The sequence below is a fragment of the Amphiura filiformis genome, chromosome 4 (genome assembly GCF_039555335.1).
Source record: "Amphiura filiformis chromosome 4, Afil_fr2py, whole genome shotgun sequence".
NCBI classification, from domain to species: Eukaryota; Metazoa; Echinodermata; class Ophiuroidea; order Amphilepidida; family Amphiuridae; genus Amphiura; species Amphiura filiformis.
In genome coordinates this window covers 33,777,078-33,791,825 of record NC_092631.1, presented here as the reverse complement: position 1 = coordinate 33,791,825, position 14,748 = coordinate 33,777,078, and the positions used below count along the sequence as shown (strand labels likewise).

Below are 14,748 nucleotides of genomic sequence, written 5' to 3'. Positions count from 1 at the left end.
AACATCAGTACATCACGCATTTTGAACATTCATAATAGTTTTGAGTTTGAATATGCACAATAACAAGATATGCTCTGTAGTTCAAACATAAATACTCGTATACGCTTCGCCTACGAAACACTGCAGTAAAATAATTAACACTATATAGTAGGCCTATATAGATCCTAGTCATCGTCCCAAATATGAAAAAGAATTAACCTATTGACTAATGTTATATACTGCATATTATGAAGTTAATATGGCCTCTTAGAAATAAATAAATAAATAAACAAACAAACAAACAAACAAACAAACAAACAAACAAACAAACAAACAAACAAACAAACAAACAAACAAATAAATAAATAAATAAATAAATAAATAAATAAATAAATAAATAATGATTAGTATATTATGATTAATACTATTCAATTGTTAATAATGTTAGAATCATCAATTTTGTTGTAGTCACATCCCTGCCTGTTTTTATCATGACAGGCAGGACCGCTGGCGATTTGATAAACTTTAGAGCAGAGGTAGGTGGACAACACTTACAGAGATCAGAATAAAAATAATTCGAGAAGCAAAAAAAATGAAAAATGAAAGGGAAAAAAATAAATCAAGAAGCAAAAAACACAAAAAATACTATCCTAGTGCCCCAACCATGCTAACGCCTCGAAACGAGGTCAATATTGGGTCCTTTTCATATTTTCATATCTCGAAATCCCAAGAAAGTATGACCTCCAGAGTGGTGTCAAATGAAAGAGAAATAGTAAAGAATATAATATAAACAATTTCCCCACAAGTGGGTGACACTCTTCATAAGACCTGGATCAATATTCAAATTTGGGTCATTTCATATCTCAAAATGCTGAGAAGGTATACGTATGACTCACTGTGGTATCTAATAAAAGAGAAAAACGTGAAGACTTATGTCAAAAATAATTTCTCAACCATTGTCAACTGGGGGTGACAGTTCTCATAAGACATCACAGGGTCACTATTCATTATTGGATCTTTTTCATATCTAACCTACTCTGCACTGATCTTACAATAAATTAATGATTTGAGGCATAATGATACCTACATCCTGACTCTGGCTTATATAACTCTCCATCCAGCAAGAAACTCATTGAAATACAAACTTTCAAATCAATATCATAGCCCTATTGAAATTCAATTAATATACCATGCAGATAATAACCTTGGCCCACTAATTATTAGGGATCCAATTAAGATAAGCAAACATTACTGGGTAGATAACAGGAACTGAATTTTGTCAGTTGGAAGTAATTGAATAAATCGCCTGTATCAAAATAGCAGTGTATTTTTCATGCAGTAATATGTTCAGCCTTATCACAAAATAAACAATAGCATTGACCTTATCACCAATCAGTATAAAGCCTATTATAATCATGTGATGGCTCAATCCAATAGTAAACATGCTTAGGAAAAAGGCAAAAAAAATAGTCCTGGCTGCCATTGTCTCAATACAAGATAAGATGTTCTCAAAAGTCCTTGTCATGTGGGGGCAGGATTAGATAAAGGGATACAAACCTGGGTATGAGACATTAGGAATTATTTCCTAACCTCTTAACCACGGGGTTGCCATAGCTATTCAAGACACAGTGTATGTAAGGGATAAACTGTGCATATGAGATATGGGTTCAAGTGGGGGAAATGTTCACTCCGTGAACAAAAAATTCAGTTGGCAAGCCATCATACCCAGTCCTGCGTCTTGTTTTCATTTATTAAAATAAGGGCGTCATACACTTTTTAAATTGGTTGCTCAACGATGTATATAATCATTAGCTAATTTAGGAAAATACTACAAGACTTTCAAGAATTTCCTCTATGTCACGCGTCACTATTATCAGTTAAACCCAAAGTTTTGATAGGAGAGTATATTCTGAAAAAGAATGTATTCATAATACCAAATGAATATAGGCCTATCACTACCATTCTTTACCCTATGAGTTGTTCTCTCTCTAAAGATCTTTTCTCCAAGTTACACAAATACTTTGAACTTAATTGTTTTACCTCCTTTACGTTAGCATAGCCAAAGAGGGTGGGGGAAGAGTACCCCCTGACAAAAAAAGAAAAGCCCCCCGACAAAAAATGAAAGAGAAAATTGTCAAGGCAAAGGAAAATAAAAGGGGCATTCAAGGAGCCCGTTTCTCACCAAAGTTCATAGGCCCTTGGCCTAAGAACCCGCTGGATTCCTAACACTTTATGTAGGCCTACATGTAGTATCATCATTTGCAACTTACATACGTAATGCATGAGCAACACCCGTCGCGTAAGCAATTTTTTGTAGGGCCTAGGCTCAGTGCCGGATTTACATGATTTATGCAGAAACGGAAGTTGTCCAAAATGTAACGCCAACAATTTTACTTACCCGCTTGTAATCCAGTGGCCACCAAGAAGAAAACGCACCACAACTTCACTGTAAACATCGTGACACCGTTATTATGTCCTCTTTTTCGGCCACTAACTTTATTCCGTCTTAATCATGTTAATTTTAAATACGAATTATAATTCGAAATTAGCCATATTCTTAAACAATGTGAACAGAAATGATGTTGACACTAGTCACAGGCGTAACCAGCTCTATGTATAATAATATTTGATACATTTTAGTTTTTTTCTTAATTGTAGTTGGTATATGAACCAAAACATTTGTACTGTCGATCAAATCATGTGGTACAATCCCGATTCCCGAAGCCACCGTTCGTGGGTATGTGATCTGTACAGACTGTAACAATAAAGATTATACAATTGCAATTTCGATTTTTAGAAAAATAAAATAAAAGAGATCATGGCAACAATGTTATATGCAGTGGAACCAGTATACATCTTAGCTAACAGAAAAACTTAACTTTGTTTATTTAGTAGTTCAGGTTCAAACGCTGTGCCCGATTTGTTCGCACGTACCAGGTTTGTACCGCGTAAAATGAACTTTCATGCTTATCGTCAAAGATTTCAGAACAAAAGCGTAGGTTTTTCATATTTATCTTTCACTTAATTAACATTTGTAAATAAATAACATGATATTTATTTCAAATATATATCAAAATACCACTTCAATTGCCCCATTATTTAAAATTAGGCACTTACCCATCTTAAGAGCACCGACCAGATGGTTCATGATTCAACTCAATTCAGTCACCTTTGCTACTAAACATAGACACGAAATTCGAAAGTGACCCAAACTTTCATTGAAATAAAGCTTAATGTAGTTGCGTAAGAAATTACCTTCACGAACAAGTAAAACTCAATACAATTAATAAGTGACATGTTTCCCTAATACTATTTTCTAAATTGTATAATATTTTTGGTTACATTCTGTATACCTTGCTTTGCTAAATGCAGAACTTTGCACTTAGTGACTACTTTTCTAGACCTGTTTATGTACACTGCAGATCTACATAGCACCAAGGGGGTGACACTAACTTCACGGTTGTTCTATTATCAACGCAAACCTATGACAAATCCCGCTGGTTTGCTAGTTAGAAAATGAGGCCAGTTATCGATCGGTTATGAATTATTAATTTCGATCCCTTTTAGGGTTGGCAAATAACGACGCCGTTAGTTTTGCGAACTCTGCCTGTTCAATGCGAGTAGCTAGCTTGAAAGTGCGCCAGCTAGCAGAGCAGGGAGCAATCCGGTGATGGCGCACTAGTATTTCCCATCAGGCACCAGTGATTTGTTTTTTACAGAAAGTCTACTAATTTGATAATGGAATAACCTTTCGCAATAGTAATGTCGAAATTAGGAATTGGTGTCAATAATACGACGGTAGTGTATCACTTGAATTTGATACGATATTCAGCTAGCGATTTAGCGATAAAAAAACCTTTGACCACTGACCTGACCTGAAGCACGTGAGGCGCCATATTCGTTTGTTTTTATTTCCTCGTGTGATAATAAATATCATTCAAACTATAGTTGTCGGCCGTGAACGTAGTTTATTAGTGGCCTAAGAAGTTTGTTTTTAAAAACAAGTAAATAATCATCACTCACCGTTCTATTTGATCTTGTGGATTTCCCAACACGTAATAAATTGAAACGCCACTACCGGATTGCTCTCAGGTAGTAAAGCGGGCGCACTTTCAACCTTCGAAGCTTGATATTCACTGCCGGTAGTAATATTAATTAAGTGATGTCACTGATGTGCAGCGTTTCTGGAATAGCACTTGCATCGTGCATGTATAATTTGAATGTAGCTTGCTGTATTTAATATGTGCATGCATATTACAGGAGTTTAGGCCCATCGAATAAACAATTGAATAATTTAGGAGATAATCAGGGGCTGTGAATAATTATGAATCCTGGGGAGGGTAAAATTGGGGTGAGAGGGGTGCGATTTTGGCCTTAAAACGCTTTAAAAGAGCTTAAAAGGAAGAACAACTTTGTTGATTTGGGCCTCCGTGGTGAAATAAAGCTTCCTATCCTATCCTATCCTATCCTATCCTAGGATAACCAGGGGGGCGGGTACTTGGATTATTTTTCGACGGAGATGTGCGACCCGAGCTTCCGAACCCATAACCAATTCTAAGGGTCACGATTTTACCGAAAATAGGTAGGCCCCCTACCCATATCTAAGGATTGTCAGGAAAGTAAGGACCCATATCTAAGGATTTGAGCTTGAAAATAGTAAAAGCAATATGTTTTCCGGCACACATAGCACGGAAAATCTAAAAGGGAGACCCATGTCTAAGGATTTTTCGTGGAAAACCTTGTACGTGAGTACCCCCTCCCCCCTGGGGAAAGTTGGTAAAATAGTAAAGGTCCGGAAACGCTTATGATATGGACATTTTATTTAGAACAAAAATTCTTTAATCACTATTGACGGTTTCGCCTACCATGGTCAATAATGAGTAAAATATCGGTTTAGTTTAAAAAAGTTTTGTTACTGTAGGCCTACATCTACAAATCTGATGTATTTAATCATTATTTGGGATCCCAATAATTTGAATGTCCAACAGGGGGTGGTCACAATATTTTTGGCAGGCTGAGAGGGGGAAAGCGATTTATTTATTTATTTATTTATTTATTTATTTATTTATTTATTTATTTATTTATTTATTTATTTATTTATTTATTTATTTATTTATTATAATTATTAAGGCTTGTTCAAGTAACTCACTTCTAACATTTCACGCACTCACTTGCACAGGCTCAACAAATCAATCAATCAGTTAATTAATCAATCAATTCACAAACAATGAATATGAATAAATTATATGATATTCAATTTCGATCAATAGACATATCATATCAAACCATCAAACAATGAATAAATGAACTGATCGACCAAGAGCCCTTTTTTCTAAAGAGTGTGAGTGATTAAACAAAATAAATACATGCATAATTATTTACATAAATAAACAAATAAAGAAATAAAATAAAAATAAATAAATAAATAAATAAGAACAATTTGAACAAATGGTATCGTAGCATTGCATTCACAAAAACAAACATTGCTGACAGGAGGACTCGAACCAACAATCTTTGCATCACCAGTCTGATGCTCTACCACTGTGCTACGACGTCGTCTAGTGGTGAGGATCTAGTTTTTAGCCTATACAGTGTTCGTCTGTGACAATGCGGCCTCGTGAAATGAATTTAAAGTTATTTTGATATCAATCTTTTTTTTTTTCAATAGAGCCGTTACATTTTGTTTAAAGATCTCAATTTTTATTTTCTTTAGAGCAGAGACAAATATTTCCCCTTTTCTACAATTTGAGCCCAAAATAAGAATCTACTTCTTTTATTACTGATTTAATGTTACACGTTTCACAACATATATTTAGCTGGCATAGTGGTCTTGCACTGTGCTTTTTAACCGGGAGGTACCGAGATCGATTCCCACCTCTGCCTGTAATTTTTTTTCAAGCCTGGGAAATAATAAGTTTATTTGGCTTCACAACGCTAAATTATTCATGACTTGCCCAACCTGGGCTGATATTCATAAAACCACGCTAGGCCTAGTTGACAGCTAAAATTGACTTTAGCAAGCTGCTAAGCCTAGCTGATTGCTAATTCTTATTCATAAAACCCAGTTAGAGTTAGCAACATTCTAAAATTTTGCCAAAACTTAGAGTTGATCTGGGGCAGCGCTAAGTCACTAGTTGACAACTAGTCAGTCTGCATTTGGACACCGTACTGACAACATGGCTCGTAGAATAATTTAATTTATTGTTTTAATTTCATATTAACTGTTGTCAATTATGAAAAATAATGTTCTCAGAATATTCTGTTTCTGAGGTCTTCAGTGTGTTTTACACATAAGAAACTGTCTTTAAAACACACAACAAATTTAGGGTGAATGAATAAACATTGAACTAAGCCAGTATTGTTTAACCAAATTATGTGAACGGTAAACGGTTTCAATTTTTTTCCTGCCTTTATTTATTTCCTTTGTTTTTACATCTTTTCAACAAAAAAGAAAAGAACAAAATGGGTGTTACGCTCGTATAACTATTTGAATGCTTACTCATGGTGGACATTTTGTTATGATTTGCCGTAACAACCTTGTAGGCCTATATAGCTTACAAAATACACATGTAATTTTATTAACGAAATCTCAATGAAGACCATCAGCAATGAGTCATTACATTTTGATCATTTTGACTGTGGTTCAGAGCTCAAGTATAATAGACATGTATTATATAAGCCTATTGTATTAGATGTTACACAACTGTTGAAGGCCATAGCACCCAAAACACCCAAATAAGTTATCAGCTAAATATTTCTAGTTGATAGCTAGTTAGGAAAGTGTTTAGCAAGGTTTTATGAATAAGAAATTAGTTGATTGCTACGTAGCTATCAACTAGTGGATTTAGCATCTTGCTAAGCACTAGTTGGTTGCTAATTTAGCAAGGCTTTATGAATATCGGCCCTGGTGGTGTAAAGTGCTTCCCATAACATATGAATATTAAGCAATAACACAATGGCTAATTTAAATAAGAATGCGTCACATGCAAATGAGGGATTGCCCTCTCCAGGAATTGCTTCATGATAGCACATCGAAAGCATAAAGGAATACCAGTCATGCAACCCCGGGCATGCAACTAACGGTGCGTTCAAATGTAACAGGTTTTGAATACTTTGCAGAGCTCAAAACATCCTAATTTAGTATAATAAGGTTCAGTGGCGTAGTGTGGGTCATCATATTGGGGGGGACATCGACGATGATTGGGGGCACTGGGTCTGATGGGGACAAGCCCCATATACAAAATCAAATTGGAGAAGGAAGTGGTATTCGCGTGCTATGGTTTTGTGATGAAGAGGTATGCAAGAAATCCCACGGATGTTTATAAACAAGCTGCTGCATCTTGTTTTTGTACTCTTTCATTTATAATGCCTTTAAGACCTCGTTTTGTTAAAGATAGGCCGTTAACCCTTCAAAAATACCCTCCGTGTATCATTGCAAGATACACTTAGGTCACCGTCAAAATATCGTGGTTTCTTTTTAAGAAACAAGCAAAAACTATTCCAAACTTTTTTCCATGACTACTATATTATATTAATAATAACACAAAGGGGTTTTTTCGGATCGTGTGGTTTGAAATTTTGGTCCAATTCTATAGTATTTCTTATAAAAATAGCACAAAAGACTGTAAACACCCTAAAACATTTCAATAAGTTAAACAAAAATCCAATTACCACAACTTTTTTATAATTACTTTGTAAAGCGTGCTCAATTTCATAAGCATTGATAAGTATAATAATTTTATAGAACAGACAGCTAGAAATTCGGTCCATTTTTATAGAATTCCTTAAAAAATAGTAAAAAAAACTGTTAAGTTAAATATTTCAAACCCTGGTTCAAATCTATTCTTACAGAATACAATAACAAGCGATTAATATTCTAGGGCATGCTTTGTCTTTGATTACGTAACAACTATAATACAGTCATGACAAAAGTTTGGAATAATTTTCATCTTCTAGCCATGACCTTGCTTACATTTTATTTTACAACAATAACTCCAAAAACATGTCAAATCAAATTAGAGAAGGAAGTGGTATTCGCATGCTGTGGTTTTGTGACGAGTTATACAAGAAATACGCCGGATCTGCTGCATGCTTCTTGTTTTTGTCCCCTTTCCACATTTATAATGCCATATTGTTACCTACTAAAAAGGTCATTTAAGATCTCGTTTTTGTTAAAGATTGTCATCCTTGTAACAACTTTGTTTGAAAAAGACGTCTTTTATCACGATATGTCATCAAAATGGACTCCCTCTTGTACATATCAATGAAGGGTCCCTTTTAGGCCGTATCACCTTAAGACCATTTATTTGTCAATATAACCCTTCAAAAATTACCTCCGTGTATCATTGCACGAGACACTTAGGTCACCGTCAAAATATCGTAGTGTCTTCCTAAGGGACGCACCATTAGATACCAAGGGGTGGGTTGGGTAGTTTTTGAAGAAAAAAAAACCTCAGACTAAAAAAAAAAAATTTGCTCCACATCGGACCAGAAAAAAAAAGATTTGATGTTAAGGGTGAAAAAAAATTTGTCACAGTTAGTGAAGAAAAATTAACCTCATAGCTTTTATATTGCAAAATTTTTCGCGCTTTGCGCGAATTTGCTCCTTTTTTCATCAAGAATATTTATTTTAGCTCCGAACTTGTACGTATTTTGTGCGCATTTGATTGTGAAAAGTTATTATGTCAGCCGGATCTGTGAGTGAAAACACTTGATTCACTCTACTTCACAGATTTTCACCAAATTCCATCCCAATGTCAAAGTTATTATAGAAATCTGTGCCTGCCGGGGCCACATGACTGATTGAGAGCATAGGCGTAGATCCGGGGGGGCAATATTTGCTAGGGGGTGGTCCATACAATCATCCCCAATGTTGACGCCTGTATGTGGGTTTCTGCCGAAACTAATTTGAAAAACACCAATTTTTGCGCGCTTCACGCGCATTTATTGCACATTTGTACCATATTTCACCAGTTTAGCTTCAATATGCCAAAATTGTTCACGCCAAAAGAGGTTCATTATACTTCAAGAAAGTTTTTACACATAAAAATATTGATGTTTTTTGTGGCACTCGAAATTTAGGTGCTACAAAACGTAAAAATGATAAAAAATATGGGCAAAATTTTACAACTCGACAAACATATTGTTGAAAATTATAGGACTTTACGATTGCAAAAAAAAAAAAAAAAATTTGTCTCTCCGAGGTGTTGAAAAAAAAATTTGCTTCATCCAGGGCTAAAAAAAATTTGCTTCACCGAGGTACTAAAAAAAATTGTCACGACCCCAACTACCCAGCCCCCCCTTGATATCTAATGGTGCGTCCCTAAGAAACAAGCAGCGTGTTTCCCTAAAAACTATTCCAAACTTTTTTCCCATGACCATGATGACTACTATATTATATTAATAATAACACGAAGATTTTTTTCGGATCGTGCGATTAGAAATTTTGGTCCAAGTGTATAGAATTTCTTATAAAAAATAGCACAAAAGACTGTGCACACACTATAACATTTCAATATATTCTTAAAGCTACACAAAAAACCCTTTACCACAACTTTTTTTTCATAATTACTTTGTAAAGCGTGCTCAATTTCATAAGCATTGATAAGTACCGTATAATTTTTTTTTTAAAGAGTCTTTTTTACAGAACAGGCAGTTAGAAATTATGGTCCAATTTTATGGAATTCCTTAAAAAATATTACAAAAGACTGTTAAAACACTAAATATAAAAAAATCCGATTCAAATCTATTCTTAAAGGTAGTACAATAACAAGCGATTAATATTCTCAGGCATGTTTTGTTTTTGATTACATCACAACTATAATGCAGTCATGGACAATAAAGGTTTGGAATATATTTCATCTTCTTACCATGACCTTGCTCAAATTTTATTTTACACAATAATAAGCACGTGTGGCTGAGTGGATAAGGCGGTCGGCTCATAATCCATAGGTTACGAGTTCGAACCCCATTGTGTCAATGTGTTGTGTCCTTGGGCAAGGCACTTTATCATCATTGCTTACGGGGTCGGTATGGTGGGGATGGATGTTTGTATGGTTGTTTGTTTCGATGTTGCAATATTGGCGCTGATTAAAGCTGCTGCCTTCGAATTGCATTGTTTCTGTTTCTATCATATCCGTTGAACACATTATATTCAAGTACAAGGAACAAAATCTGGCTTCTTTAGACTAAATCAATTATGGGAGATATTCATCATTTTCTATCCCGGTATCCAAAGATTTATCGTCTGAATATCAAATCGTGCATAGCACATTCACGTGTATCGATCCGGGTATTCATTTCAGTGTCTCTGCTGTATAATGTAATTATTAACCGGGCGGTGTCGGTGTGACAGTGATATGGTAAGAGGTCCGATTTCAAAAGCAGAAGGGAAATCGCAGCACCTGGAGAAAAACCTGCGAGAACGAGCATGGATCGGCGCGGCAGCCAAACTCCATGTGGCAACGCGGGGAATTGAACTCAGGCCGCAGCGTTGAGAAGGGAGTGAGACGACCACTACACCATGTACACTAACCCGTCCTCCCTTATTTTGAATATAAGGTTGAGAGCCCGGGTTGAGAGCCAGGAAGCCTTAACTCACAAATGATTTCTTTGTGAGTTAAGGCTTTCTGATTCTCAACCCTCGATATATTTGAGAATATATTAATACGCACGAGCTTCTCAAATATAACAAAACGGTGAATTCAAGACATTTAAATACAGTATACAGTGGCAAACATAAAGAAAATTTTACACTACCCCATCACGTACACAAGATAAAAGCCGCTCAAAGCACGAGGGCGCTATCACTGTATTGTCTTGCATCATACATGTACATGTACATTTATAATGAATAATGTAAGTTCAACTAAGATTTTTTTTAAGTTGGCCCATACAGGGTGTCCCTGAAAGAACTGTATCGTCAGAAACTTGAATTTCTTGGTTATCTTAATGCGCGAACCAAACGAAACTAGTTGCTGTCGTTGAGGAATAAAATACTATCACATACTTCTTGAATTTGACAAATTGACTGCTCTGTTCTTGAATATCAGAATTTTACGAAAATATCTCATTTTCAATCCGTTCCATGGATTCAAATATCATTGATCTGTATCTGGAGTCTCAACCACTGTGCACGAGGCGCTGCATCTTAGCGCATGTTGTCATAGATATTCGTGGAACGGATTGAATTCTTATCTCAAGAAACAAAGAGCTACGAAGCAGTTAATTGTCAAACTGAATTCAAAAACTATGTGATAGCTGTTTTATTCTGCAACCATGTCCACTATTTACTTATGTTTGGTTCGGCCATCAAAATACAGCAAAATTGATGTTTCCGAAGATTCAGTTCTTGCAAGAGCAACCCCGTAGTTTAATGCACCTATCTGTTTGGAAAGAATAATCGTATTAGAACAAGTCTTCAATAGTTTTCGTTTTGACGTTTTCAATTAAATAAAAAGGTATTTTTGACCCTTTTCGTCATGGTTTCTGTACCGAATTGAACAGTTTGTGCACAAAACGTATTAGCATGCATAGGCGCTCGTTGTATTTAGATTTTCCATATCGATAGGATAGTAAAAGTGCTTTCTCTTTTGCTGACAAATACGTGTCATCCTACAATTTTCTGTGAAATTTTAGAAAACATATCTGAACCTAAATCTGAAATTTGGAGGTTTATAATTTAATAAAAAGCTATTTTTTACCCTTGTTTTCGCCACGGTTTCTGTGCCAAACTGGATATGTTTTGTGTAGAGTATGCATCTCGCGCGCGCTGTGTGGCCCATTGAGATCGATGATTTTACCTCGCTGTGATTTAACAGATTTTCCACAGAGGATGTATAAAGACATTCCCACAACCCAATGGGGTTTCTGACCTTGTTATGTCTGGCACTACTCCCTTATAATTGGTTCAAAGTTCTAGGGGATGTACTTATGAATATAATAGCATCTCAACATGCGCTTTCGTGCCACGAACCACCCACATAATGGTTCAGGCAGGGTTTTCATCCATTTTTGGACACTTATCATTTACAATTGGTACATGCTACACTGCCTATGATTACACCAATGGATTAAGCAGTTAAAGGTAGCCATATATACCAAATTTCATAGTTCTACACTGTTAAAATAAAATTAAACAAGTTGTTTAAAATTTTAAACAACCACAAGTTACCAGGTGAATCGCTCAATAGTTGTTTAAAAATTAAACAACTCAAAATTGTTTAATTATTAAACAGTTTGTTGTTTAAAATGTTGACCAAGATTTAAACAACTGTTGTTTAGTGGTATAATTAAACAACTTAGTTGTGTAAGTCTAGATTAAACAACAGTGTTTAAATTGTAAACGGTTGTTTAAAGAAGGTTGTTTAAAAATATGTTTTTATTCACTGAATGTTGTTTACGTTTTATCAAAATTTTACTTGTATGTGTACACGTTTTACATTGAAATCGTTCGCTATTCTATGTATACATGCTGCTGCTAAAACTGAATGTGATTTTGTGATCTGTGTGGTAAAAAAACCGAGCATAATATTGCTGATGTTAACTATAAGCTTACCTGTACAAGCATACTGTATCTTACAACACAGTAAGCTTACAGGCATAGTATCAATTTTTTTAACCACATGTGGATCACAAAATTGCTTCCAGTTTGTGCACAGCAAACATTTACATAAATAGAGAGCGATACAGGCCTAAAACTTGTACACTTGCTGTATAAAGTTCAATAAAATTCCTTCGCTTCTCTCCACACATGCATGCTTGTCAAAACGGCCATCTTGGATTATGCAAATAATATTAAACAACTCGATGTTTAAAATGCCGATTTGGCGGTAAATTAGCATTTCTTAAACAACTCTGTTTAAATTGATTATTTTGCCTTTTCATTTGTTGTTGTTTAAAACAATCAAGCTCCAATTTTTTGATTTTGAACAACTCTGTTTACTTTTCTGAACAACATTCTTTTAAACAGCAAAATTTTAAACAGTGTTCTAACGGTGTAAGGGGTGTACTTACGAATATATTAACATATCAACATGTGCTTTCGTGCCGGGATGCGTAAATTTGGGTAATTTCGGTAAATTTTCCATATTTTTCAGGTGCTTTGTGGAACCTCAAGATATGCTTCAAATGTTCCAATTTTTTGCAAGGTTACTTATTTCATGTGTAAGCAAGTTTTTATAACTATCCAAAAAATTATCTCAATTTTTTTTTTTTCACTCCACCCTAATGTACATATCAACCAAGACTTGACAGAAGAGCAGAGTTTGGAAGTGAAGAGATTGTTGGGTAACTATAGTAGTGTACTAACCGACAAACCAGGGTTTACTCATCTAGGTTCGCATGATATCAAACTTACGGATAGTACACCGGTTCGTACTAAGCCATATCCTATTCCATATGCCTTACGAGACTCGGTGAAGGAGGAAATCAAAACAATGTTGGAGTTGGATGTGATCGAAGCATCAACTAGTCCATATGCATCGCCGCTGGTTGTCGTCAAGAAAGCAGATGGTAAGAATCGAATATGTTGTGACACTCGCAGAATTAACGCGATTACCGAATTTGACGCAGAGGGGATTCCTTCTCCTCAAGAAATCTTTGATCAACTGGGAGATGCACAGTATTTCTCAAAGTTAGACCTCAGTAAGGGTTATTGGCAAGTTCCGCTGACTGAGAATGCCAAACCGCTTACTGCGTTCCTTGCTTTTGATCAGTTGTATCAATACCGGAGAATGCCGTTCGGGCTCGTCAACGCTCCTGCGACATTTTCTAGGATTATGAGGAAACTGTTGAACAATTTTGACAAAGTAGTAAACTACATAGATGACATATTAGTGTATACAGTCACTTGGGAAGAACACTTGGAGAAACTGAATGAACTTATGAAGAGGCTTAGAGATGCGAACTTGACTGCTAAACCTTCAAAGTGCTATATCGGCTTTGAACGTGTCGAATTCCTAGGTCATACTGTTGAGAAGGGATGTCGTCATCCAAATCTAGATAAGTTGGAGGTCATACAGAAGGCTCCACGTCCTGTGACCAAAACACAGCTGAAGTCGTTTTTGGGTCTTGCCGGTTTCTACAGGCAGTACATTCCGAACTTTGGAGCCATAGCGGTACCATTGACAGACAAGACGAAAGCTGGTGAACCAACGAAAATCAACTGGGAGAGAAGCCAAGAAGTAGCATTTCAGACCCTCAAGAGTATGCTTGGAAAAGCACCCATTCTACATCTACCAGACTTCCATCGTCAATTCATTTTACGCACAGATGCAAGTGGTGTAGCGATCGGAGCTGTCCTGTTCCAGGAGTTCGAAGGTGTCAAATTTCCACTTGCATATTTAAGTAAGAAGTTGAACAAAGCACAGAGGATATGCGATAATGGAGAAAGAGTGTCTTGCCGTTGTATGGGCAATTCGCAAGTTAGAACTTTATTTGTACGGACGAGACTTTGTCTTAGAAACAGATCATCAACCACTGCTATGTGTGAAGCGTTCCAAAGTTGCAAATGGTCGGATAATGCGCTGGGCATTGTCATTGCAACCATATCACTACAGGATTGAGGCAATCAAGGGAAGTGACAACATTGGCGCAGACTACAGCAGGATTTCACATGAATAAGGTGATGTGTATTTTGTGTAGCATTGGAAATTCAAAGATAGAATTTGTGCAATGTACATTGGAGAAGGTAAGAGTCATGTGAAAAGTAATTTTGAGTAAATATCTTCTTGGTGAAGACAGGTCACAGTTACAACTGTAAATCCGCTT

At 35.9% G+C, this 14,748-nt stretch overlaps 1 protein-coding gene across 1 annotated transcript in view; it reads right to left on the bottom strand.

Annotated features, from left to right (window-relative positions):
* The window catches only part of LOC140150828 (uncharacterized), an 80,150-nt gene extending 77,571 nt beyond the window's left edge, over positions 1 to 2,579 (bottom strand). The window contains exon 1 of the mRNA XM_072172968.1: positions 2,378 to 2,579. Within this exon, the coding sequence (XP_072029069.1) occupies positions 2,378 to 2,435 (58 nt within the window). The 5' untranslated portion in view covers positions 2,436 to 2,579. The remainder of the gene's footprint in view (positions 1 to 2,377) is intronic.
* Between the last annotated feature and the right edge of the window lie 12,169 nt (positions 2,580 to 14,748).